Source organism: Neocloeon triangulifer, unplaced genomic scaffold (assembly GCF_031216515.1).
Source record: "Neocloeon triangulifer isolate White Clay Creek 2 clone unplaced genomic scaffold, ASM3121651v1 ptg000008l, whole genome shotgun sequence".
Lineage (NCBI taxonomy): Eukaryota > Metazoa > Arthropoda > Insecta > Ephemeroptera > Baetidae > Neocloeon > Neocloeon triangulifer.
In genome coordinates this window covers 5,694,320-5,720,937 of record NW_026775550.1, presented here as the reverse complement: position 1 = coordinate 5,720,937, position 26,618 = coordinate 5,694,320, and the positions used below count along the sequence as shown (strand labels likewise).

At 39.7% G+C, this 26,618-nt stretch overlaps 1 protein-coding gene across 7 annotated transcripts in view; it reads left to right on the top strand.

Annotated features, from left to right (window-relative positions):
• The first annotated feature begins 3,051 nt into the window (after positions 1-3,051).
• The window catches only part of LOC132194701 (aspartate--tRNA ligase, cytoplasmic), a 36,277-nt gene continuing 12,710 nt past the window's right edge, over positions 3,052-26,618 (top strand). For 4 of the 7 annotated variants that reach the window (XR_009441567.1, XR_009441568.1, XM_059616150.1 and 1 more), the window contains exons 1-10: positions 3,054-3,143; positions 3,205-3,330; positions 4,267-4,378; positions 4,459-4,718; positions 5,110-5,287; positions 5,482-5,797; positions 10,693-10,793; positions 10,964-11,072; positions 12,021-12,358; positions 20,713-20,793. Coding sequence is in view for 5 of the 7 variants with exons in the window: in XM_059616150.1 (XP_059472133.1) it covers positions 3,308-3,330; positions 4,267-4,378; positions 4,459-4,718; positions 5,110-5,287; positions 5,482-5,797; positions 10,693-10,793; positions 10,964-11,072; positions 12,021-12,358; positions 20,713-20,793 (1,518 nt within the window). In the remaining 2 variants the exon portion in view is untranslated. Of the gene's footprint in view, positions 3,144-3,191; positions 3,331-4,266; positions 4,379-4,458; positions 4,719-5,109; positions 5,288-5,481; positions 5,798-10,692; positions 10,794-10,963; positions 11,073-12,020; positions 12,359-20,712; positions 20,794-26,618 lie in introns of all 7 variants that reach the window. The other 3 variants (XM_059616151.1, XM_059616153.1, XM_059616154.1) reach the window with 3 other exon arrangements.

Sequence of the window (26,618 nt, the reverse complement as noted above, 5' to 3'; positions counted from 1 at the left end):
AATAATACTATAAATTTCAAATTCTCCCATCAATTGTAACTCTTGTGTAACACATGTATCACCTATGAGTTTTGAGCAATCATGAATATTCACATTATTTACATCAGGCTCTGGTTCAATAAATCCATTATTCAGGCAATTAGCAATGTTTAATTTAATTAATTAATTTAAACATTAACAATAATAAAATCTCTTGCTAACGCTAAGAAAGCGTAAAAATTGAGCAAGAGACAAAGAAATTAAACTAACTGGTGGCAAAATTGGTAATTTTTAATAGCTAACAATAAGTGAAAAGCGTAAATTCTGTCTACGGTTCTAGCTGATAAATTGTTGGCATTAACACGGTAATTTATGTGATTATTTTAAATTAATGCGTTGAGCTTCATGTTGGCAAAGTTTTAGTTTGATTTAGAAAATTAATTATTTTATAAAAATGCCATAAAAAATCGCCTGCAATTTCACAAGTTTGAGGCTTTAATTGAGCTACTAAAACATGAATTACGTCTATTTTTTTTGCTTTTACTCTCAGTATTGCTTAGGAATGACTTATACGGATTTAAAATTTCCGCGTGTAACTTGTGTCCCAATATATGCTGAGAAAAATGTGTCACGTGACGTGCATCACGTGATCTGTATAGCACCGGCTTGTAGCTTGTGTCGCTTTGTCAGGTTAGTTGTGTCTGCGGTAACTTGTTGCCACATCCCATCCGAGGGACCTCATTATAGCACCATAGCACCATTTGATTTTGACCTTGATCATAAGAATAACATTACAAGGTCATGCAATGATGATCGCTATAATGAGGTCCCAGTAGCGTTCGGTGGAACGCGACCAGAACACCAGAATTATAGAGACTAAATCACTAGAGAGTAAAAATGGGAGACACGTGAACAACCGCGCCCCCTTTCTCCAGCACATGACATTCACCAATCAGCGGCGGCGTTAGTCATTTGGCTTGTCGTCGCTGATTGGTTAAAGTCGTGTACCTAGAAAGGGGGCGGAGTCGTCCGCGTCTCCCCGCTCTCTCTACTCCAGATTCAGATTCAGATTCAGAATTATTTTTATTTCATTAAGTCATCAACGAATTGACAACTTTTAAAATACGTCATTCACATATTTATACAATTTACAAATCAAATTTACAACTGAAAAATTCGTTCATGTCATAATACTGATACTTATATACAATTTCTCTTATTTTGCTAATAAACTCGTTACTTTCCACAGTCATTTTTACACTAACAGGTAGAGAGTTAAATATTCTTGCTATCATAACTACTGGATTTTGGTTTAATATATCCAAGTGATTTTCAATCTCGACATATAGGTCTTTTACACAGTGCTTGCTTTTTGCACTTTTTGTTTTCGGACTCATACAATTTGGAATTTCTGATTTTTTTCTAAATTTTTCAGGATGATTTATAAGGAATTTCATACATTCTAATATATAGAGAGAGTAAACAGTCAATATACCATATTTAGCAAAAAGTGGCCTACATGTATCAAGCGCACAATTTGCTCTCCAATACTTCAGCCCAGTCATTGCTCTGACAACACGCTTCTGAGCGACGAACACTTTTTGCATGTGTGGTGATGCTCCCCAAATCACAATAGAATACAGTATTTGACTTTGGGCATACGCATAATATACAGTTTTAAGTGAACTTTCTGACACTGTATCGCGCAATATAGTAAAAAGATACGTCACACTTCTCAATTTATTTGCCACTTTTTCACATTGTAGGTGCCAGTTCATTGTATCATTTATTGTCACTCCTAGTAGTTTACAATTATTTACTGCTTCAATACCCGTACCATAAATTTCAATCTCTGGAGGGACAACGTTTCTAGTTTGGTGTGTATGCATCTGCATACACTCTTCAGAGTCCTTTGGCTGTGTTTCTTTAATGGAGAAAAACTTGGCCAAGTTGGCGGGACTCCTGGCGGCTGTTTCTTTAAACGCCAAGATGGCAAGCTTGTTGATAGCAAGATGCACCAAAAGTCCCCTCCCCTGACGTTAGTTCGCGCTCAGTGGCGCTGTTGCTAGTGTGAGGACTCTTCTTGGCGATCTTGCCGTGCAAACTGCAAAGCAGCCAACTCCGCCAAGAATTAATAACAAGTGACAAACGAAAATGGAAAAATAAGGAAATGTGTTCCGCCCACTCATGTGTGTTACTTGTTATTTTTTACTTGTTGCTTCCCAAAAACATAATTAGCGACTTAATTGTACGATTCCAAGCTTTTGATTAGTGTAATCTTCAGTTAAACAAAATTTTCCTATTAATTTTGTAGCGTTGATATTATTTCCGAGACAACTTTTGCGCTATTTGCTCCAAATTTGGTCAGTACTAACCTACCCTAACCTCGTAATTTTTTACCTTTTTTTACTATATATTCAATGAATTACCGATGACTTATCCGCGCCTTTCGCAATCAGCACTTTAATTGTTTGTATTGTGTATGTTATAAGTTGTATTAAACATTTCTCAGCAAAATAATTTATGTGTAATTTTGATCCATTTTTTGTGTGCCTGATATTTTCTATGAATTGAATTGAATTGAATTGAATTAGTGTCTTTGAGATCTTTTAATGATTAACAATTTTCTTAGCCTTTTACCTTTAAGATGTTTAATAATTAAATTAATTAAAACTTGCATCAATTTTGACAGGTTGCTATAAACTCTAACCCACATTTTCCAATTTTTTTTGTTAGTCGAGTGAGAGTTAAATGATGAGAAATAATTAGAGAAATAAAATATGAAACTAGCTTTTTTTATAACCCATCAGAGTAAACAAAATTAATCTTTCTCAATGAACATAAAAAAAATTAAAACTAAATTTATCTGCTGCTTGTCAAGTAGGCTGCAGAAGTACTTTCTTCAATGGCCACTGGAATTTTGGTGGCGCTCGCAATACCTTCTGGCGCTTGTTCTGGCGGCTGTTTTTTAATGCGCTGGCCAAGTTCCCCCACCCCAAAAATGGGGATTCTTGGCGAAGTTGGCCAAAACAAAAAGAAACACACCCTGTCTATTGTTGGTTGCGAGATTATTTGAATAATGAATACAGCCGGAGCCGGTGGGCGGTGGCTGGTGTTTGGCGAAGACCTTTGCAGGAGTGTGCACGTGCATTTAGCACTCGGAGGTTTGTTGACCGGGGCTTAGCAAAAGAAAAATATCAAAAATATTGTAGCTTTAAATTTCAGGACAGCGGACCACTGACAATCAGACGACATTCATATTGGCGGTCGGCCGGTTTGGCCGTTCATCAGCTCCATTTGACCAAGAACGGAGAAACGGGCTTCTATCATGGCTGACAATTCTCAAGCGAAGTAAGATTGATTCTTCTTTCGTAGACTAGCAAAATTTTTTAAGCATTAAAACCCAGAGAGTTCGCAACCTCATCGCGTTATTATTGTTGCTTATATTTCTCCATATTGTTGACAAAGTTCTTGCATAATAATTAGGAATGCATATGTACATAGGACAGATACATACAACGCATAACGTGTTGGACCAACGACTGCAGTGCGGTCGGATTTTTTCTTACTTTCAAACATTATTGTGACACGTCATATGAAAATCATAATGCATACGCGTATGTAGAAATAATTTTGTTTTCAGGCTCACTGCGCCGACTGCGCGGCGGAGGTCTTTTTAGTCTCGGAAGTTTTAGCAAAATTTTTTCTAGTGGTGCGGTGCTGTTTTGTCCTACAATCGGTGTCCCTATTGTTTAATAAATCATTTTTTTTAACAATCGAATTAAAACAATGTGGACAAATAAACAACAATAATAATAACTCTGGATATCGATGACATGCTTATTAAACCTGTAGGGCACTGGCACTCTAAGGCTGCATCTAACAACACACAGAGCCCTGAAATCATGATTTCATAAATCTTTAACAATTTCCGGAAAGACTGTAGCTAATAATTAACAATAAACTAATATTTTTATTAGTGTACGTACCGAAAATATCTTTCTGTGAGATCTATTCGTATAATATATCTGCTGTATTGTCACCCTATCAAAACTGTATAATGGATGCAGAATGTTAAATTTAATGTAATTAAGACGTACTCTAAGATCGTTGTAAATATTTGATATTAAATGGAATTGAAAATCTATTGATTGACTAAGGTTCTGCAATTGCGCGCATTAACATAAAATTTAATTCAATATTTTGAACACTTGTCACCTACTCACACAATAGTGTTATGCTGCTGTGCAGTTCTCCATTTTTATTTTCAATTACATTCAATTTCAGAGGAGGGAAGTCAAAGAAGCAACTGAAAAAAGAGGCAAAAGAGAAGGAAAAGGCAGTAAAACGTGAAGAGCACCGTGGCGCTGTAAACCAAAATGATGGAATGCAAACGCAGGTAAAAATAGCTTGATTATTGTTATATTGTTGTCTTTTTTCACACATTTGATTCAATTTAACAAAAAATTTCATTTTTAGGAAGACGATTGCTCCATTGGACAATATGGGTTGGTTGGACTAATCCAAAGCACAGAAAGGCCTACTCAGGAGTACGTGCATGTCAGAGACCTTCAATCAACCCTTGCAGGTAGCATTGTTTGGGTTCGAGCGCGCTTGCACACAAGCCGAGCCAAGGGCAAGCAATGCTTTGCTGTATTGAGGCAGCAGGAGAGCACTGTGCAAGTTCTTGCCCAAGTTGATGAGAATACCAGCAAGCAGATGGTCAAATTCCTCTCTAAGTATATGAAATTTTACTCTTTAATTTTTTTTTTTTACTTCCGAGGAACGAAAGAGTGAGAGGGGGGAGTTCGTTTTATAATAAGCACATTTTTGCATCATGGCTTCAATTGAGAGTTTCAATAAAACATAGTGTTACATTTTGGAAGCATAAATCATTAAAAAGTAATTTAATTTGTATGTTAAGTGGTTGTTTTTAATGATGCTGATTTTTTGTTTTCTTTCTTGCTCATGAAATAGGGTCACAGACTGTGACCAAAACTAGTTGAGCCTTATTGTTTTTGAATAAATGTATTATGTATTACGAGAATTTAATACAATCATTTTTTTTAAACAATTGAATTTATATTCCTCATTTTGAAACTTGATTGTTACAATTCTGTAATTTTTCAGCATCAGCAAAGAGAGTATTGTAGACATTGAAGGCATTGTTCATGCTGTTGAGCGCCGTATTGAAGCTTGCACTCAGCAAGACACTGAATTGCATGTGCGCCAAGTATTCCTAGTCTCGGCCGCTAAAACTAAATTGCCTTTGCAAGTTGAGGATGCTGCCCGTCGAGATGATTTACCGGTAAAGTATTTTTGTAATTATTTAAAATGGTTTAGTAGCCATTGCATTGAAAATTTAAGGTTTTTAAAACTTACTATAAAAAACCTTGCCCTCTCGTATCATAGGGAATATCTAACGAAATACTAGTTAATTCAGATAATTAATTTTAAACTTTTTTTAACTCTATAATCACTATCGATCATCCTTTAACTCAGGATGCTGAAGGCCTCACAATTCGAGTTAACCAAGATACCAGACTAGACCACCGCATCCTGGATTTGCGAACTCCAGCAAACCAGGCTATATTCAGGTTGGAGGCAGGTGTCTGCCGCCTCTTCAGAGACTTATTAACAGTCCAAGGATTCACTGAAATACACACACCAAAAATCATCTCTGCAGCATCAGAGGGCGGCGCAAATGTTTTCACCGTGTCCTACTTTAAGGGCCAAGCTTACTTAGCCCAGAGTCCTCAGCTATACAAGCAGATGGCTATTGCTGCTGATTTTGACCGAGTTTTTACAGTTGGAGCAGGTACAATATTTAATGCATCTAAGGGTGGGCTACCATTTTACAAGTAATTAAAATGTGGTTCGCTCACTAGCGGCTCTTGCACGCAAATGTGAGCAAGAGCTTGTGAAGGCTGATATTTCGCATTTGATTCTTTACGGGATTTTGCTTAAACTGGAAAATGATTCAGATTATAAGAGTGTAACTAGCGTGTGTTCATGTTTGAAGTATGACAAAAATTATTAATTTCTTTTCGCCCATGTCCATCCTTGAGATCATGCAGCCTTGCCTTCCTTTCCATTGAGACGGTTGCTTGAGCCGCGCAAACTGCTCACAGCAATCTTCACATGGACCTCGTCCTGCAGCGGCCAATTCACATGGAGTGCCGGAATAGGGCCGAAAAGAACAAGGCCGAAAATGGCTGAGCGGAACTGGGCCGAAAAGGAACAAGGCCGAAATACCGGTGCAAACAAACTAGGACGAACTGATTTTTTTGGGAAATCACCGCGATTACCGTGTTATGTCTACCCGCCATCCCAATAAGAAATGGGACGCCTCGGGTCTCAGGACACAATTTTTTTTATCATCGTCCTTATAAATCAAAGTAACAAATATCTAAATTATTTAATATTTGGTAGGGAGGAACTTTTCAGTTTCCTGGTTTTATTTATGGTCGATATGCTGGAAATACATGAACCAAAAACTGACCAGCAGACTTGAAACTCAATATTAAGGAGAGCTTTTGCAAAAAAAATGACGCAATTAATTTTGCTCTACATCAATTAGCATTGGATTTTTATGTCAGTTCCATGGAGACATAGTTAAGACAAAATGAATTTTCTAGGAGACCCAAATTTTTTATATTTAAATTTAGCATTGTTATGTAATTTCCTAGAATTTATTTATTTTTCTCAAAATTAGCTTGACCAAAATTGATAAAACATTTCAACAATTAATCACGTTCATACCACCCAAATTCAAATCAGTAGGTCAGTCTACATCAAAAATTTACAATGATGATAGGAAAAGGGTAAATAAATAAATAAATTGAGAAGTTTATACACATAAGTGATAAGTTTCCTGGACAAATAATTTCTTGAAAGATCGTGTTTTCCGAGTTCCAATGCAGGATGGTTTTTTTAAGCTGTACAAGAGATCAATTTATCTTCATCTTGTTGTCCCTCAAATTTCTGTGATTTTGTGGTTGTGTCTCGCCCAAAATGAAGATTTTTTTTGCGAAGTCTTGTGTGAAATCAATTTTCATCTATTTTCCAATGCGAAACGGCCGCATGACGGATTTTGGTATTGACGCGCAAAGGATTGAATGTTCACTGAGCTGAACGCGCTCACGGTTATCGGTTATTTTTCAGCTTTCGGCCTTGTTCCTTGTCGGCCCTATTTCTTTTCGGCCTTGTTCCGCTCAGCCGTTTTCGGCTTTGTTCTTTTCGGCCCTATTGCGGGACTCCATTCACAACAGACGCTGTCGACACCCTTGCCATACCAAAGATAGTCAAAAATGTTTATCAGAACTCAAAACTAAAAAACTCGGTTTTTTAGCAGACAATATTCTACAAGCGGATTATTTAATTTATTTTATTTATTCACCATTCATGGCAACTTTGCATTGCAAAAAGTATACTGCACTAAAAAGCGGAATCATGCAATCATTAAAATTAAAATCATTATGATTAATTTAAATATTTCTAATTACTGAAGCGAGAAACTATTCCATGAGAGCCATAAATATATTTTCATACTATTAACACAGCAGTGACTTATTTAATTAAGGAAGACTCATCTTAGAAAATTACAACAAACTGATTTTTTTTTTATTGTTGTTTATTCTACTCAAGTCATACATGAAAAAAATTGAATTGGATAAAAATGAGCAGAAAGGGTATCACAACTAGCAGAGGTCTGCCCCGACATCAAAAAGAGATCGGCCAGCGCGTGAACCCACACTATCGAAAAACAAAGAACAATCACGAAACTTTAAAATTGCTGCCACAAATGCTGCTTGCAAAGGGAGGGAAAATTGCTGGTTGGGCAGTCTTTGAGGGTCGGTGGCAGGTCATTCCAGGGCTTGACGACCCTGAAGGAAAAAGCGCGCTGGCCAAACACTTCGGACCGGGGGTGGCTGGAGGCGGGGATGCCGGCTATTGTCGCCTCGCAGCACACGGCCCTCGATGATTCAGGCACGCGCGTCAAAATCAGTCTCGCCGCTCAGGCACTTTTTGAAAAATAGAAGGTCAGTGTACTTGAGGTGCATGTCTAATCTAGTCAAGGGGCATAACTCTCTGCTCGTTTGCCGGCAGAAGGGTGCGGCCGTGAATAAAGTGCAGCGCCCGTTTCTGCACTCTTATCGAGCTTTTTTAAATTGACTTTCGTCGTTGGGTGCCATGCAGGGAGTCCGTATATCATGCCTGGTTTTACGAGAGAGAGGTACCCAATTCTTTTTACTCGGGGGGTGCAGCCGCGCAGGTTGCGGGCCACGAAGCCGATGGTTTGCGCCGCCTTTGCTCGGACCATATCTGTGTGGACCTGCCACCGATGTTCGCTGGAAATATTGACGCCGAGAAATTTTTGCTGTTGGACGTACTCGAGGGTGTACATAAAATACAAGGGGACGCGCGCGTGAGAAATATCGATCACTTTACACTTTTTTGCATTTAAACTCATCCCGTTGTTTGCACACCAAATTTCCACATTGCACAAATCATCTTGCAGTTGGTCGGCGTCTTCTTGGCATGTAATTGTTTTGTAAATTGTTGCATCGTCGGCGTACTGGACGAGTTGGCTGTTTGCCACGCACTCGGGGAGGTCGGCCACAAAGATGAACAGGAGGAGCCCCAAAACGCTACCCTGGATAACGCCAGAAGAAACTTCACAGGGTTCGGATTTGCCTCCGTTGAACGTAACAAATTGGGAGCGACCGACTAGAAAACTTTTGAGCCACGACAGGAGGCGCCCTTTTATCCCGTTGTGGTCCAGTTTCGAGAGTAAGCGCGCGTGCGGTACTCGGTCGAACGCTTTGCTCCAATCCAGGAAAATAGCGTGCAAGTGCGAGCCGCTTTTCTCGTTGAGCGCCGCCGTCCAGTTGTCAATGGTTCCCGTGAGAAGTGTGGCGCAGCTGCGTTTGGAGCGAAAGCCGTGCTGAGAGGCCGGAATCAGCCTTTCTGTTTCAAACAATTCGCACATTTTGTCCCGAACAATTCTCTCGAGTGCTTTTCCGACCAGGGATGTTACACTAATTGGGCGGTAGTTTTGCATGTCCTGCCTGTCTCCGTCCTTGAAGATGGGTGTTACGGCGGCCGTTTTCCAATCCGCGGGTAATTCGCCCTGTTCGAGAGATTTATTGAAAAGAAAAGTGAGACTAGGCGCGAGTGAGGTGGCAGTTTTTCAGCAGCTCCGCGTGGTTCCGTCACATTTATTCCTCGCACTTCAAAACTAGCGGTGTTATTTGGCACCTTTGTTTTTCCATTTATATACCGCCAGAATTCAGAGCTCCCGTTAGGGCCTTTTCCCAATTTCCAAAGCCAGTTTTCACGCGCGGACCGAATGGCAGACTGAGTTGTTTTCCTCGCGGCTAAAAAAACTTGCCTAGAGTCGTTTGATTTTTCCACCAGCCATTTTTGGAAAAGTCGGTCGCGAATTTTTATCAGCAATTTTACGTATTGGTTGAGCCATGGGACCAAGCGTCGTTTGTTTCCTCCAATTTTCCTCTTGAGTAAGAATTCCTCCGCGCTGTCAAACACGATCTTTTTAAAATTTTCCCATATCTCCTGCATATTTCCTGCAGCTCGAAAATTTTTCCAAGGCGTCTCGCTAATTCGGTATTAAGCTCCGGCCAATTTGCTCTCTTTAAATCAAACGTCTCGCGCGGCGCCAACACCGGGCGCAGCATTGTGGTCGTCAGGGTGGCGAGAGGGGCGTCGTGGTCGCTCACCCCCGGGACCACCTCCGAGGCCGCAACAAGGGCGGGAACGTCGGTGGTCGGTGAGAAAAAGGTCGAGAGTTGTTTCCGTCGCAGCAGTTCTAGTAGGAGATTCCCTGTCAGAATTTTATATTGATCCCAATATTAATTCAAAACTGGATTATTGCATAAATATTTTAGAATTATTTCACCAATAATCGTTTCTGCCAGGGTTGTATTAATTCAGAAAGAGCCATGTTAGCAAAAAGGTCGATGAACTCGGCGGCGGGGGCGGCGCGGGCAATTGGTGGGTCGCTTTTCCAGCACACATTTAGGTTCAGATCCCCCGTCACGAAACATCCGTCAAATTTATGCTGCTCCGCCGCCGCGAGTTTGAGCGATTCAAGCAGGGCCGAGTTGTAGGCAGCGTCGGCATTCGGACACCGCTATGCCGAGCCGATCAGGATTTGCAATTTTCCGACTTTAATTTGTGCCCAGACTGTTTCCGCGCGTCCCTCGAGGTGATTGAGCCTTTTCGGCTGCAGATGCGGTCGGATAGCGAGAAGCACTCCGCCGGCAGCACGCCGCCCTCCTAACCGGTCCTTCCGAAGGACGACGTACTCGCGTGGCAGCACTTCATGATTGTGCACGTTGGGCGAGAGCCACGTTTCGTTAACCGCGCAAATATCGGCCGAGTAGTGTGTGTAGATCAAGGCGAGAATGTCGGCGGCCTTTTTTCGGTCCTTGAGAGATCGGGCGTTAAAGGACAGGATGGTCACGGCCTCTTTATTTATTTGGCGCGGCGCGTTCGGGGCTCAAGGGGGGCTAGGGGGCGGCGGCGGTAAACTCCAAAAAGAATCATTAAAGTTTGGCAGGTTGCAGCTCCAGCATCGGTAGTTGTTTTTCTTACGCAACGCATTTATTTCTTTGTCCAAAAGCTTCTCTTACTTGACGAGGCAGATTTTATGGAATATTCGGCCGCAATCACAACAAGGAATTTTTACAGCATTTTTCCGTCCTACCTTGTCGCAGAGCACACAGAGAGTCGGGGCTGACCTTGTCGGGCCGGGCAGCACGTTGATGTCACCGCACAGCAGCGCGAAGATGGTGAGGAAGCTGCCTGCGGCGGACACTGCAGAGCGAAGGCTTCATTTGTCGCGCGGTGCACATATCAAGCGAGCAGTTTGCACATTCCTGTAATATGCGCTCCGCTCGCTCACCTGTGCACAGCTGACCGCGACCCAGTAGCTCACCACGCAGTTGTTGTTGACCTCCAGGGTGGTGAACTGGGCATACAGGGGGCTCGGCAGCGCCCGCGGGTCCTGCTGGTGGAGCCGCCGTTGAAGGACGTCGCTCTGGAGCCGCAGGAGGATGACACAGGCCAGGGTGAGTACCACGGTCCGCTGCATTCCGGCGCCGGCCATTCGTCTCCGTCTTTTGGAATTTTTCAATTTTCGTCTTAGTTTCGGATGGAAACGGGCAAAATGTCCCAAATCGTTTGGGGGGCATTTTGTGGTCCCCCTGGGCCCACCTCGGTGTTCTCTGTCTCGGACAAACAGGAAAAAAGGTCAGAACCTGGAGACGATTCACAGCCTCGACTATAGCTTACCTAGGTGGCGCCCTCTCTCTTTTTATGTGTTTTAGATAGCAATGCTAACGAAATTTAATAATTTGCCTGTACCTAAGATCTGCAAACATTGGAGTAAGCCTTGCCCAGCAAGGAGGGAAAAATTTCCATTGGTCAGAAAAATAATATACTCTGCTGATCAAACGCTGCCACTTCTGCCTAGTTTCATCTACACCTAAGGGCTTTAAAATTTACCCATCCTGTGAAATAATGAGAATAAAAATAAATAACTTTCTGACAAATGAAAAGCACGATTTCTGAGCAATGAATTTCTGATAAAAAAAAATTGCTGATCATTGCCGAGGACTGTTTTCTAACAAATAAATTTCTGATAAATAACGGCGACTCAAATAAACGAATTTGTGAAAAATGAACAATAATTTATGATATTGTGGTAGAATTTCACGATCGAGGGTGATTTGAATTTAAAGTCAGCTTTTCCTCGATGGGTTTTGGATATTGTTTTTTCTTAAACAATAAACAACTCACAAAACCCATTCAGGAAAAGCCGACTTTATATTCAAATCACCATGAATAATTTATGAATCTGAATCTGGAACGAATGATCTTTTAAAAAAATTTTCCACAATCATTTTTTCATTCATCGGCACACTAAATGGTAGAAGAAGCCCCTCAAAAAATAATAATAATATTAATAATAAAAATTTCTAAAGTAGTGGTGTAATTTATTACAATGCAAAGTTTAGTTTTCAGGGCTGAAGATAGTAACACTCATCGTCACCTGACAGAGTTTGTGGGCCTCGATTTGGAAATGGCCTTCAAATGGCACTATCATGAGGTTCTCGATGTGATTGGCAACACATTCACGCAGCTCTTTGAAGGCTTACAGGAGCATTTTGCTGCTGAAATTGCTGCTGTTGGACAGCAATATCCTGTTGATCCGTTCGTCTTCCTGAGCCCACCTCTGAAGCTCACCTTTCGTCAAGGCTTGGATCTGTTAGCTGAGGCTGGTGTACATCTTGACGAAGAAGATGATCTTTCGACCCCAGACGAAAAGCTCTTGGGGCGCCTTGTTAAAAAGAAGGTAAAAATTTCAAGCATTTTTTTACTTTTAATTTTTATTTTACATATCGCTGCTCGTGCTCGCAATTATCCCATTTGCATTTTCGGCACGTAAAAAATTTCCCAGCTGCATACAGCTGGATTTTACAGGAAATATAAAAAACTTGATTACTCCTTACTAGGTGGCATGAAAGATGAACTTTGTTTTTGATATTATTTACAAACATATTTGTGAGTAAATTCAAAAGCTTTTAAATCATTATAAGTATTAGTGTAAAATAATTTTAGAGCAATACAGTAACTCATTTTGCTGTTAAATGCGCTGGAAATGCTCATTTGTATGTAGAAAAAAATTTCAAATCCTATTGAGATAACCAATCAATTAGAAATTTAATTTTTACTTTTGATTAACTCAAATGTTATTAAAATACTTTCAGCCGTTTGCAACTTACAACTTGTTATCTAGAAAGCACAAATCATCATCCTTGGCAGTTTGGTGGGTTTAAATATTATTTGGTAATTTTGTAATGGCTGAACATTTATTAATATTATTATTGCTATTTGTTTGAAGAAGTTGACACTCGATCATGGAAATGAAGCGATCGGGCTTTTCCTCGTTGCAGAAAAATTGTTTTTATTCAAAAACAAATGGCTCTACCAGTTTCGGTCACGGTCTGCGACCCTATTTCATGAGCAAGAAAAAATACAAAAAATCAGCAAATTGAAAAAACACCACATTTTAAATAAAAAAATTAAATTCTTAAAAACTAACAAATTCAGGTACCAACCTATTTCATGAGCAAACGCGCTGCTCGCTGACTAATAGAAGAATGAGCTAGCTAAAGACAGATTGATTGGGGGAGGTGATCTTTATTGGGTGATTAGCGCGCGGCGCGGCCGACCACGGGGGCGCCGAATGACGTCGGGCACATTATGCGTTTTCGAGAAAAAGCTGTTTGCTTCCTCTCTCAAAAAAGACATCCACCTTTGATCGAATTGGTGGCTCGGTTGGCTTATTACATTATTACCGCATGCCATTGCCATTGCTTCCAGCACTTTTCTTTTTGATTGATTTTGTTCGAATTTGATAACCGTTGCATCTGACCAGGCAAAAGAATGGCCAAATTCAGTCGCGTGTTGAGCTATTTGAAAACCATTGCTGTCCGTCCCAATTGTGGCCGGATCAAAAGTTTTTGAAATTGCCCTTTTATGCTCGTCAAAACGGAAATAAACGTGTCTTTTTGTCTCCCCAATGTAAACTGAAGAGCAATCGGCGCATGGCACGCGGTATACACAATTACGCAGAGCAGGTTCACATTTGGGCTTTACATGCATTAAACATTTTCGCAGATTTGAAGAGTTTGAGAAAGCAACTCGCACTCTGGCAACTTCTTGGCTGATGGCCCTGATTTTCTCTGATTTTCCTTTAAAATAAGGAATGACCATTGTGGTTGAAAATTGTTCGGGGGCTTTGGGTGTTGGAGGATTTTTTGCTTTATTGTGTGCTTTGTTGATAAAATTTACGGGGTAACAATTTTGACGAAGAATTTTGTAAATGTTGGAAATTTCTTCTTTCAAAGAAATTTTCCCTGAGCAATAACTGTATGCTCTTTTAAACATTGAGAGAGCAACAGAGAACTTGGTTGAGAAAGAGTGATTTGATTCAAAGTGGAGGGTTGAGTTGGTGGAGGTGGGCTTGCGGTAAACTGAAATTGCAATTTTTTCACCATCTTTTTTTAAAAGTAGGTCAAGAAATGGGATTTGGTCATCCTTTTCAAACTCACAAGTTAATTGAATTGAGGGGTGGATTGAGTTGCAAGAATCTAAAAAATTTTCGATTGGGAAAATTCTTTTTCTATAAATTATGAAATAATCATCTACGTATCGGAAAAACAAACGGGGGGATTGTTTGAATATTTTGAGACAAATTTCGTCAAAGTTTTGCATGAAAATTTCGGACAGTACTGGGGACAAAGATGAACCCATGGCCAAACCTGATTTTATCTTTAAATTGGAAGAAGGTGGAGTTGATACTAAATTCAATTAATTCCAAAAGTGAGCTAATTGGGAGGGAGGTTCTATCAATTAGAGTTTGGTCATTTTCAAGTTTTTTTCTCAAAATAATTAAAAGATCATTTGTTGGGATTGAAGTGAAAAGGCTTTTTACATCGAAGCTACAAAATTGGTCAAATTTTGAAAGTTTGAAATTTTTGATTGTTGGGAGAATTTGATCTGCGTTCTTAATGCTAATTGTTGACTTATCGGTTAAAGGTTTCAAAATGTCGGCCTGGTAGCGGGCGAGCGGCTGGAAAGCGGACCCCACGGTGCTCACGATGGGCCTCAGCGGTGCACCCTCCTTGTGTACCTTCGGAAGGCCGTAGATGTGCGGCGTCTTGTAGGCGTTCTGCGAGGCGCCGGGGTGGCTCGGGTCAGGTGTGATGGCTGCTTTCTCTTTTGGGTGCAGAGAGGTGCCTTGGAGGATGGCATGCAGCTTCTTTTCGTACTCTCTTGTTGGATCGCCGGCCAACTCCTCGTACTCGCCACCTGCGAGTAGCTGCTCCATCTTCGAGTCGTAGTCGGCGGTGTCGAGTAGGACGACGGCGCCGCCCTTGTCGGCCTTGACGACCTTGACCTCTTTGTTGTTCTTGAGGTCACGGAGTCCCTGGGCTTCGGCTTTGGTGATGTTAGGCCGAAATTTGTGTTCTTTTTTTAGCTCGGTGGCAATTTTTTGTTTCCACTCGGCGGCTTTTTCAAGGGCAAACTTGGCCACCACTTTGGATGCGGCTTCGATCGGGGTGATGAAATCCATTCTGCGAAGTCGGCGCGGCGCCACACTGAAGTTAAGTCCACGCGAGAGGGCTGAGCGTTGCGCTTCCGAGAGGGGCGCGCTGGACAGGTTGATGACGTTGGTGGTGTCCGGTTTCGGACGGTGTTGGTTTTTGGCGGCCACCATTTTCTCCAACTTGTTGTTCTTGTGTGCCGACTCCGTCATATTCACATTTTTGCACTTCTGCGCGATGATTTGGTCAAGAGTCTTGGCGTCCTTGTCCTCGAGGGTGAACTGGAGGTCGGTCCACTGAGCGTTTTCCTCCTGGGTGGAAAAGTGAAGTTCACCTCGGGCTTTGTCGGTGGCCAAGCGGACAAACGAGTGGTTGGCTCTCTCGGGCTCTCTGAAGGATGCCCTTGGCGCGCGGGTCGTCCTGCAGAAGGGCGGGCGGTTTGACGCGCAGGGCCTTTGGGCAGATGAACTCTTTGCGGCACTCGGATAGGAAGTTGAACTGAGCGCGGATGCGAACAGTTTTTTGGCAGGTTTGTTCATAGTGGCGTACTTGCTGCTTGGTATCGGGCCCGTACCGAAGTCGAATTTGTTTGAAGAAGTTGACACTCGAGGAGATGATCATGGAAATGAAGCGATCGGGCTTTTCCTCGTTGCAGAAAAATTGTTTTTATTAAAAAAAAATGGCTCTACCAGTTTCGGTCACGGTCTGCGACCCTATTTCATGAGCAAGAAAAAATACAAAAAATCAGCAAATTGAAAAAACACCACATTTTAAATAAAAAATTAAATTCTTAAAAACTAACAAATTCAGGTACCAATTTCATGAGCAAACGCGCTGCTCGCTGACTAATACAAGAATGAGCTAGCTAAAGACAGATTGATTGGGGGAGGTGATCTTTATTGGGTGATTAGCGCGCGGCGCGTCCGACCACTGCCAACGAGGAAAAGCCCGATCGCTTCATTTCCATTATTGCTATTTGTTGACTTATAAGACGTCACCACGATGTAATTACACATTGTGATGCGTCCCATTTGCAACATATTACAAAGCAAGTAAAAAGTTAGAGAATAAAAAACAACAGAAATAATATTACAATTCATCAATTTGTTGAAAAAAACTCATATTTGCTATAAATTTTATGTGAATGAACACATCGTCTCAAACTGTTTTCATAAGTCTTGTACTGAAGCTCCAAGCGAATGGAAACAGGCAATTTGTTATTTGTTTTGATAAAATTTGAGCTTCATGGTCAAAACTAAATTTACAATCAATTGGCTATCTCAAAAAATTTAAAAAAATTGTTACGTGAGAAAAAAATTAATATTTTGGATTTGGGGTTCCTGTGCGAAAAAAAAAATTCTGGCACCATTAAATCTGGTTAACATAAAAAAGAAAATTTAATCGGCTACATTTTCCACCCAAGTTTTAATATTTAAAAATTGTTCTTTATTCAAGATTCAAGATTATTTATTTCATTAATCATTGTAATATTGACATGATATATTCACTTTTCAAAATAAGTCACATCACATTGCATTATTTAAACTATAAAATTTTGTTACGTCTGGAGGTGGCCTGTTTTTGAGGTGTTACAAGGGCGGCCACTTGCCGGCCCTGGCGGCCTCTGGCCGCTCGTAGAGTGCGGAGAACGGAATGACACGTCCGGTCGGTTCGGGTTCCAAGATAATTCTAAGCTTTATTACAGTGTTACCAACGGTACAATATATACATTAGTCACCAACATAACATCTCCCGCCTAAGATAAAAACTCAATTATTTTATTTTAAGACAATTAAGAAGATGCCATGCTATCAATCAATCAATCAATCAATAATTCAATTTTGTGGAAATTAATGCACAAGAATTTGGTTTCAAAGATGCAATTTGAGAACTACTTTAAAATCACTCTTGAATTGGAACTACAAAATTTGCACTTTTGAAATTAACTTGAAATTTTGAATTTACTTTCAACTTTTGAATTTTCAAATTTGCTCTAAACTTTCTCAACTCTGAACTCTTAAAATCCTTCTCAATCTCAAATATTCACTGAACTTAATTTCACCGAAAAATGTTCACGCAATCTGGATACGGCCTGAAATTCCAGTTGCTGATTTTCTTCTTTTTCTCTCCTCCTAGTCTCAGGAATTTTCACCTCAGGCTCTTGTTCGCCTGGCACTTCTTAAACGACCCCTGAGGAGATCCCCTCAACTCAGGTCGAAGGCTCGAGGATGCGGTTGCACCCTCCGAGTCACTCACACGTTGGCCAGAGAAGGCGGCTGCCTCCTCCTGGCGTCTCTCTCGTACGAACGACAGCGCCACACGTCCTCTGTCTGGTGGCCGCTGGTTTTCCCTGGACTCAACTTGCCCTTCACTTTCCTCTTTCTTGCGCTCAGCAGACTCTGCACTTGAAGACAAGACTTGGCTCGTGGTCTCTCTCCACTCGAACTCACGATGACGAGCCCAAGTCCTCCTCCTTCCTCTTTTCCTTCTGGCCCTTTTCTTGAAGGTGACTAACACGGTGAGCTTCCCACCCTGGGAGAGCTCTTCACTGGGTCGCACTCTGACCCTTTTCGGCGACGCCCTTCTCTGACGCCCCGACACACACCGTCCTCTTCCCTTGTCCGAGGAACGGCTGTCACGCTTCGTACTCTGCGGCAGGTGACTCTGCTCACCCTTCTCTTGCCGCTGCGAATTCTCTCGCAAACACTCTGGGCCGCGGGTCTCTTGATCGTATCTCTGGTAGAACCGACTTTCACACTTGGCCGGCTGGCCGCCTCGACTTGAAAATGTCTGCTGACGCTCACCTCGTTTTTGGCTGATGTAACGCCCGGCTTTTCGCAGCCTCACGCGGAGAATTTCTTCTTGCCCGACTTTCCTCCCGCCGGAAACTCTTCGTTGGCTCCTTCGAGGTCTCTTTTGGTGCCGGACAGGTCCGCCTCCGGACACCAACCCAAGCCAATTTTGGGGAATCACCACACGCTGCACGTGGTCGCCGTTCTCGCACTTTTCTCGCTCCACTCACCTCTTCCTCCTTCACCGAAGTTAGTTTTTCCTCGTCGCCATTTGTTACGTCTGGAGGTGGCCTGTTTTTGAGGTGTTACAAGGGCGGCCACTTGCCGGCCCTGGCGGCCTCTGGCCGCTCGTAGAGTGCGGAGAACGGAATGACACGTCCGGTCGGTTCGGGTTCCAAGATAATTCTAAGCTTTATTACAGTGTTACCAACGGTACAATATATACATTAGTCACCAACATAACAAATTTGAGTCAATTAAAGTCCAGATGCTCTAATACAAAAGTTTTTACTTCTTTCACAAGAACCTCGTCATTTTCGGGGATTTTCAGTTTTCGGCAAGACATTAAATATTCTAGGTATCATAACTTTGGGGTTTCTAATTTTTTTCAGCTTAATTTCTCTTACAACAAGGGCATTACAACAAATATTATTCTGATTATATCTCGTAACTTTTCTTGTATCAACAGTATCACGATATTTCTGAAAAAGATATCGGTTTTGCACGAGGAATTTTATTCACTCAAATATACAAAGAGGACACAATCATAATGTTAAATTTACAAGAAGGGGTTTGCATGTATCCAGCGCTTCTTAAGACCTCCAGTATGGAATGCCCGCTATATTATTATTATTACTCTTTATTGACTTATGAGACGCAGCCACGATGTAATTAGGTTCAAGAAAATATTTATTGGGCTCGAATTTAGGGCAACTATGCCCCATACATGAACTCATCCAAATAAATGACAAAAACAAAAATTTTAAAACAAGAGAGAGAGAAAACATTAGTATTGCTCAAAATATTGCTTTTTCAGTACTGATTTAAAAAAATTAACATTATCATTAAAACAGATTTGATGATAACTCATTCCAAAGCCTATAGCATCGAACTTGGAAAGAGTATTCCGGCACCTCCACATTAACAAACGGTGCGAGCAGTTTCATTCGGTGCGCTCTCGTGCGCCCGAGCAAGTTTACATCATACATTGTCGTAACATAAGCGTTCAAGTACTCTGGACTATTTTTATACAAAATTTTGTGTGACTGAACTAAAATTTTCAATTTATGCCTATCCGCGATTTTCAGAATTTCACATTTTTTATACAAGGGTGATAAATTTTGACTGATCTTTACATCAAAAATGTACCTGATTAAATGATTCTGCAGAACTTGCAATTTGTTAATTTGCGTGGCTGTCAAATTACAGTAAACTATGTCACAATAATCTAAGTGCGGCAGAATCAAGCTTTTAACAAGTCTCACTCGGACTTTTTCTGGAGTTACATTTCAATACTTTTTAACATGCCGTAAACTTTTTGCGATATTCTGGACACTTGCGCATTCCAAGACAAGTTCTTATCAAACATGATTTTCGCTTCTTGCACAAAGTTAAACTCAACATCATTTAAATATAATTTTTCACTTAGCATCGCGGAAATTTTAGCATTATTTCGTACTGAGCATACTAACATGGCTTGTGATTTACTCGGGTTGAGCTTTAGTACATTCGCTTCTAACCAATACACAACATCTCTTAATACGTCGTTCATGATTTTAACACACTCGTTTACATTATTCGACAGGCAGCTAAGATAAAGCTGAGTGTCGTCCGCATAAACATATGATACCTGCACCTATCCTTTAACACTGGCGATAAATCGAGCGTGTACAAAGAGAAAAGGAGCGGCCCAAGAACTGAACCTTGGGGCACGCCGCATTCAATATTCATCCACTTAGAAAAATTGCCATCACTGTTCTTAATTGCATGCTGACGACCTGATAAATAACTTTCAAAGAAGCGCAGAGCGGGTGCAGAGAAATTCAATTGATTTAGTTTGCTCAACAAAAGACCATGGTCAACCTGATCAAATGCTTTTGAGAAATCAAGAAAAACCATTAACGTTACTTCATTTTTAAACATTGAAATTCTCAAATCCTCAGATTTTTAAAAGAGCCGTTGTTGTGCTGCGCAATTTCCGAAATCCTGATTGGAGCCTATCAAGGACATCATTTTGTAATAAAAATTCCATCATTTGATCAAAAACTATTTTTTCCAACACTTTTGAAACAACACACAACAAGCTAATTGGCCGGAAATCAGAACTACTTGAGGGGCTGCGAACTTTTGGCAGAGGCATCAAAATAGCTTTTTTCCAGATAGCTGGGAAATATGACGTTTGCAGCGCAGAGTTAATAATAAACGTGGAGATGGCAAAATTACATCAATAATCATGAGCAGCATTTTGTTAGAATTATTGTCGGTACCTTCAGAGGGTGACTTTATACTTTTCAGCGCTAATTTCACTTCCAACGGGGTTACATATTTGAAATAATTACGCATTGCGATGCGCCCCATTTGCAACATAGTACAAAAAAGAAGAAGTCGAGTCATTGTACTTAAGCTGCTGCTGGACTGTGAGCAGCTCGGTCTTCGCCGCCTCGGAAATGTGCCACTCGTACACAAACCGAAGGGCTCTATGCTCTATTTTGCGTATTTTCTATTCTCTTATCATTCAATGTGTTTTTGTGTATATGTCCGTGGTCATTGCTGATATTAATTTTGCTTTTGATTATTTTTTTCAGTACAACACTGACTTCTATATTTTGGACAAGTTCCCTCTAGCTGTTCGACCTTTCTACACAATGCCAGACGCTCACAATCAGGTATTCTTTATTTTCTTAAATAAAAAAGATTGCTTTAATCACAGCAGCGTTTTTGAGTGACATTATTTGGACGCAGAATATTAGATGCTAATTTTCAAACATTGTGGATTCACATGTGAGCTGACCCAAAAAAAGGCATTGCCTTACATTTTAGCACATTTTTAGGGGATAAAACATGGATACCATCTAATTTAACTGTTAAATTCTTTTTGAATGAATTGAATTGAATTTTTAGAACACACACACATTTTTGGCATCTACTTCAACGCTGTTGTCAATTCTCGTCTATCTAAATGTTATATCACAAATTTTAAATCTAAGAATGGTGTTATTCGGTGGTCAAAATTGTCCACTCAAAAACGCCTGCATTAAAGACAAATATTTGGATGTTAGTGGGACTGTTCACGAATGATTGACCGCTAATTTGCCTGAATTTTTGGCTCACGATGCCATTCTATAATTTAAGTATGTTTTTGGGGTTTGATCTGCTGTCTTCAATTCAATTTTTTTATTATTGTTGTAGTTTATTTCTCCAAATTGTTACATCACATTGTTTACAAACAAATTGTTGAAAACATTTCAATTAAAATTTATTATACTATGATATAAGCTAACTTATACAAAGTTAGCCTCAATTTATTGCAATAACAGAACATTGGTTAAATTCAAATGAGATTGGAACACTGAGAATTAGTGGGTATTTACAGTTAGCTTCCTTTGCGCGAGCAACCCAAGAGCGTGGCGGAGTTGTCTTATTTGTTGCTAGTGAATTACAATATGAGTCTGTTAAAAAGATAACCTTTGCCAATATAGAACTAAAATTTGAGGCTGCTGGTGTTGAGATTAGAATGGCAGGAGAAGTTTTGAAAATAATACTCTTGTATAGGCCTAGCAATCCACAGAGTAATTAAAAAATAAAATTAAAATGATGAAGAAACAGGTCGGAGAATGTATTAACAACGAAGTACGGCAATATAATGATAAAAAAATTAATGGATCTAATAATAAATCTAGCGCCGCATTGAAAATTATTAATGAATATATAGGAATAAACAAGTGTCTAGCTCCAATTATGGAAATAAATACTGCTAATAAAAAAGAGTACATTCAATTGAATATAGCTAACTACCTCAATAAAATGTTTGTTGAAAATAAGCCAGCTGCTCCGCATGAAAATAGTTGCGATAGTGAACCCCTGAATTCCCTGAATTTCATCTCAAAATTTATCTGGTGTTTTCAAACCTCGGACATTTAAATTTAAAATATTAGTTTTTTAAGCTACTTTGTGTAGGGACTTGGGATTAGTGTTTTTTTAATTTCGTCTTAGATTAGATTAGATTAAAATTTATTGCATTAGACATATATAGTACATCTCCAATTTGCCTTTACAACAGGTCATTATGATAATAATAATTAGGTTTAATCAATCAACTAATACAACATCAAGTAATTGAATGATTGAGGGAGCTCGCACGCCATTAGTTATTCGGGGGGGTTGGGCAAGCCTTTGAATAACCCTTCTCAAATACTGCCACCCCCGAAAACCCTGCAGCTGAGTCTCACTCTTCCAAGTTTAAGCATTCAAATTTACATCTCCAATATTCATTCATACCATAGAATTGACACTTCAGCATTACATATTTGACACTTTTGACAAAGTTGCCATAGTCAGCTATTTCTTTCAATACATTGGGTAATTTGTTATATACTCGTGCTATCATTATCTCAGGACTTTCATTCACACAATTTAGTGAGCTTGGCCTTATAAATAAATCTGTTTCAACATATGCAGTAGCACGCGTAGTTCGCACTGCAACACCTGGAACATCACGATTCATTTTAAACTTTTCGGGAAATTTACGCACAAACTTATCGCACTCCAAAATATATAATGAATAGACTGTAAGCACTCCAAATTTCACAAATAGTGGTCTACATGAGTTAAGTGCCGCATTACTCCTCCAATATTGAACGCCAGCCATCGCTCTTATTACTCTTTTCTGCGCAAGAAAAACATCTTTCATATGTAGAGCCACCCCAGATTACAATCGAGTACAGTATTCGGCTAGCCGCATATGCATGATAGGCTTGGACCAAAGTCGATTCTAAAACTTTTTCTCGTAACATGATAAATAAATACGTAACACTACGCAACTTAGCCACCACTTCGCTGCACTGTTTATTCCAACTCATTGTATCTGTTATCGTTACTCCTAGAAGGCGACTACTGTTCACCACAGACAATTCCTTATTTTCAATCAATATTTCAGGCTGGATTATTTTCCTCGTTTGAGCGGTGTGCATTGTCATTACCATAGTCTTATTCGGATTCAATTTCAGGTGATTATCACTCGCATATTTCACCATGTCAGAGTTTGCTTGTATTGTCTTTTCATTCACCTCAGAGGCAGTTTTACCTTTCACTATCATTGTAGAGTCATCGGCAAAAATAACTAATGTTGCAATAATAACAATTAAGGGCAGGTCAATCGAATATGCGCTGTAAGTTAAGGGACCAAGAGATGTATGTACCTTGCGGCACACCTCTGTTACTCTCACGCAACTTAGATTTAATTATTTCTTCTACACACTTATCACTCAGAACTCTCAGTTGAACTAGCTGCTTTCGCTCTAGTAAAAACGACTTGATCCAGTCTAGCGCTTTACCATTGACACCAAACATTTTTAGTTTGTTAAACAATCTATCGGGTACGAATGATCCAAACGCGTTTGTAAAATCATACAAAATAACATTAATTTTTTCTCTTTTGTCAAATGAGTCGTACACATTTGTCACCATATCATAAAGCGCAGTAACCGTAGAACGCTTTTTCCTGATGCCATGCTGCTGGTCAGGCAAAAAGTTATTCCCTTCATAATATTTCTCCAGTTGAATTAAAAACGCTTTTTCCAAAACTTTTGAGATACTTGACGTAAGGGCGATTGGTCTATAATTAGCTGCATCTGTATTACTACCTTTCTTAAATCTTTGTCTGTAATTTATCGACGAGGATTTAGATGGCGATGGTGCTGCAATTCAGATTCAGATTCAGAATTATTTTTATCATTAAGTCGTGAACGAATTGACAACTTTTAAAATACGTCATTCACATATTTATAACAATTTACAAATCAAATTTACAGCTGAAAAACTCGTTCATGTCATAATACTGATACTTATATACAATTTCTCTTATTTTGCTAATAAACTCGTTACTTTCCACAGTCATTTTTACACTAACAGGTAGAGAGTTGAATATTCTTGCTATCATAACTACAGGATTTTGGTTTAATATATCCAAGTGATTTTCAATCTCGACATATAGGTCATTTACACAGTGCTTGCTTTTTGCACTTTTTGTTTTCGGACTCATACAATTTGGAATTTCTGATTTTTTTTTCTAAATTTTTCAGGATGAATTATAAGGAATTTCATACATTCTAATATATAAAGAGAGTAAACAGTCAATTTACCATATTTAGCAAACAGTGGCCTACATGTATCAAGCGCACAATTTCCTCTCCAATACTTCAGCTCAGTCATTGCGCTGACAACACGCTTCTGAGCGACGAACACTTTTTGCATGTGTGGTGATGCTCCCCAAATCACAATAGAATACAATATTTGACTTTGGGCAAAGCATAATATACAGTTTTAAGTGAACTTTCTGACACTGTATTGCGCAATATAGTCAAAAAAGATGTCACACTTCTCAATTTATTCGCCACTTTTTCACATTGTAGGTGCCAATTCATTGTATCATTTATTGCCACTCCTAGTAGTTTACAATTATTTACTGCTTCAATACCCGTACCATAAATTTCAATCTCTGGAGGGACAACGTTTTCTAGGCAGCCGTGGAAGAAGTGGAGCGCCCTTCTTTGCAGCCCTTTGAGCTTGTTGATGTAAACGTCGGCGGTCAGGTGCCAGGCGGGCAGTTGAAAGGGCATGATGGGTTTGACCAGCAACTGGTGCCATCCTAGTTAATTAATTTCTTAATTTCATACGCCAGGGTAGAGCAACCCCGTCCATGTTAACCTTATGGCCAATGTAGTAGAATTGAATTGAATAGGCAACCATATGCCCACTGCACTCTTATGGACTAATCATATAGGGGAGTTGACCTGGGGTCAATGTTATCAGGGCCATATGCCCATAATAAAACTACTACCATTATTGTTCACTTTATTTTTCTGGAGGCAAACTTGATCCGCTCGCGATCTCGCATCGCGCACGCCGCCACGCATTCGGGGGGCTCGGCGGACATTATTCCCACCATCCATCACGCTCACTCTAACTCCGCTCTCCAGGAGGAGTATTAATTCTTAAAAAGAACTTACTTAAATGCGAGACTAAAACCCTGAAAATTAAATCAATACAATCTAAGTTTGAGATCTGTGGTGCATCATTAATATTTAATGGTAAAAAGATAAATCTCCTAGGTATTTGTCGCCCAAGCAATCAGCAATCAAATTCTAAAATTCCGAAATTTTTAGAACAATTTGAAACTCTCCTAGGGCAAAGTAGATTTCAAGGTAATTTAATAATCGCTGGGGACCTCAATATTAATCTGAACAACGAAAATCCGCATGCTGTAAGTTTGAAAGCAATCAGTGATTCATTTTCTCTTAGTCTAGTAAATAATGGACAAAATACGAGACAGGATTCTAACTCGGGTTCACTTATTGATCATATATATATACAAATATCCTCTGCGTGACTGGTTGTTTAACCCTCCCAGCCCCATTTTCTGATCATAATGCAGTATATTTAGATATGGAAATTCCAATAGAAAAAGCTAAGGATATTTTCTCCCTCAAAAGAGATTTTCGAGACTTGAACTGGCAAAAATTCTTTCATTATTTGGAAAATGAAAACTGGAGTGCAGTTTACTCTGAAAGTAATGTCAACAAACAGAGCGAGCTTTTTATGAGTATATTGATTTATTATTTTGAAGCTTCTTTTCCTATGAAGAAGATCATAATGAGATCTAATCAAATAGGTAAAATTAATTTATCGGCACAAACTCAAAAGTTAAAAAATGAGTTGTTTGAATTATCACAGAAATGTAAAATTATTACTAATCCGGATCAGAAATCAGCACTTAAAAACAAAATAAAAATTATGAAACGGCGAGTTGGTAACTTAATGCAACTTAATGATGATAAAATCAAGAAATCTAATAATAAATCAAGTGCTGCTTGGCGAATAATAAATGAATCAAGTGGTGTAAACAAATGTCTAGAATCAATTACAGAATTAAATATTGCAAATAATAAAGAGTATATCCAGTTAAATATTGCAAATCACCTTCATCAAAGGTTTGTTGAAAATGTACCAGTTCACCAGCCTGAAATTAATTGTGAAACTGAACCACTTTTCCTTGACTTCTGCCTTCAACCTTTTTCCGACTATGAAACTTTCAGTATAATCCAAAACCTTACCTCTAAAAACTCATCTGGATGGGATGGAATTTCAGTAAATGTGCTAAAAAAAATATCCCTATATATCACTCAGCCCCTAACTTTCATTGTAAATCAATCATTCGTAGAAGGTAAATTTCCTGAAAATATGAAGTTGTCAAAAATTATTCCTATGTTTAAGAAAAAGGGAGAGAGAGAGAGAGAACCCTGCCAATTATAGACCTATTGCTTTTACACCCTCAGTTTCATTCAAAAGTTTTTGAAAAAGCATATTTAAGTCGACTTGATTATCACCTGAGTAGTAATAATGGGGGAGATTCAATAGACTTAGCTCTCCCGGGATAAAAGATATCCCGGGATAGATCCAAAGGGATAAAATTTAGACCACTGTCCCGGGTTAA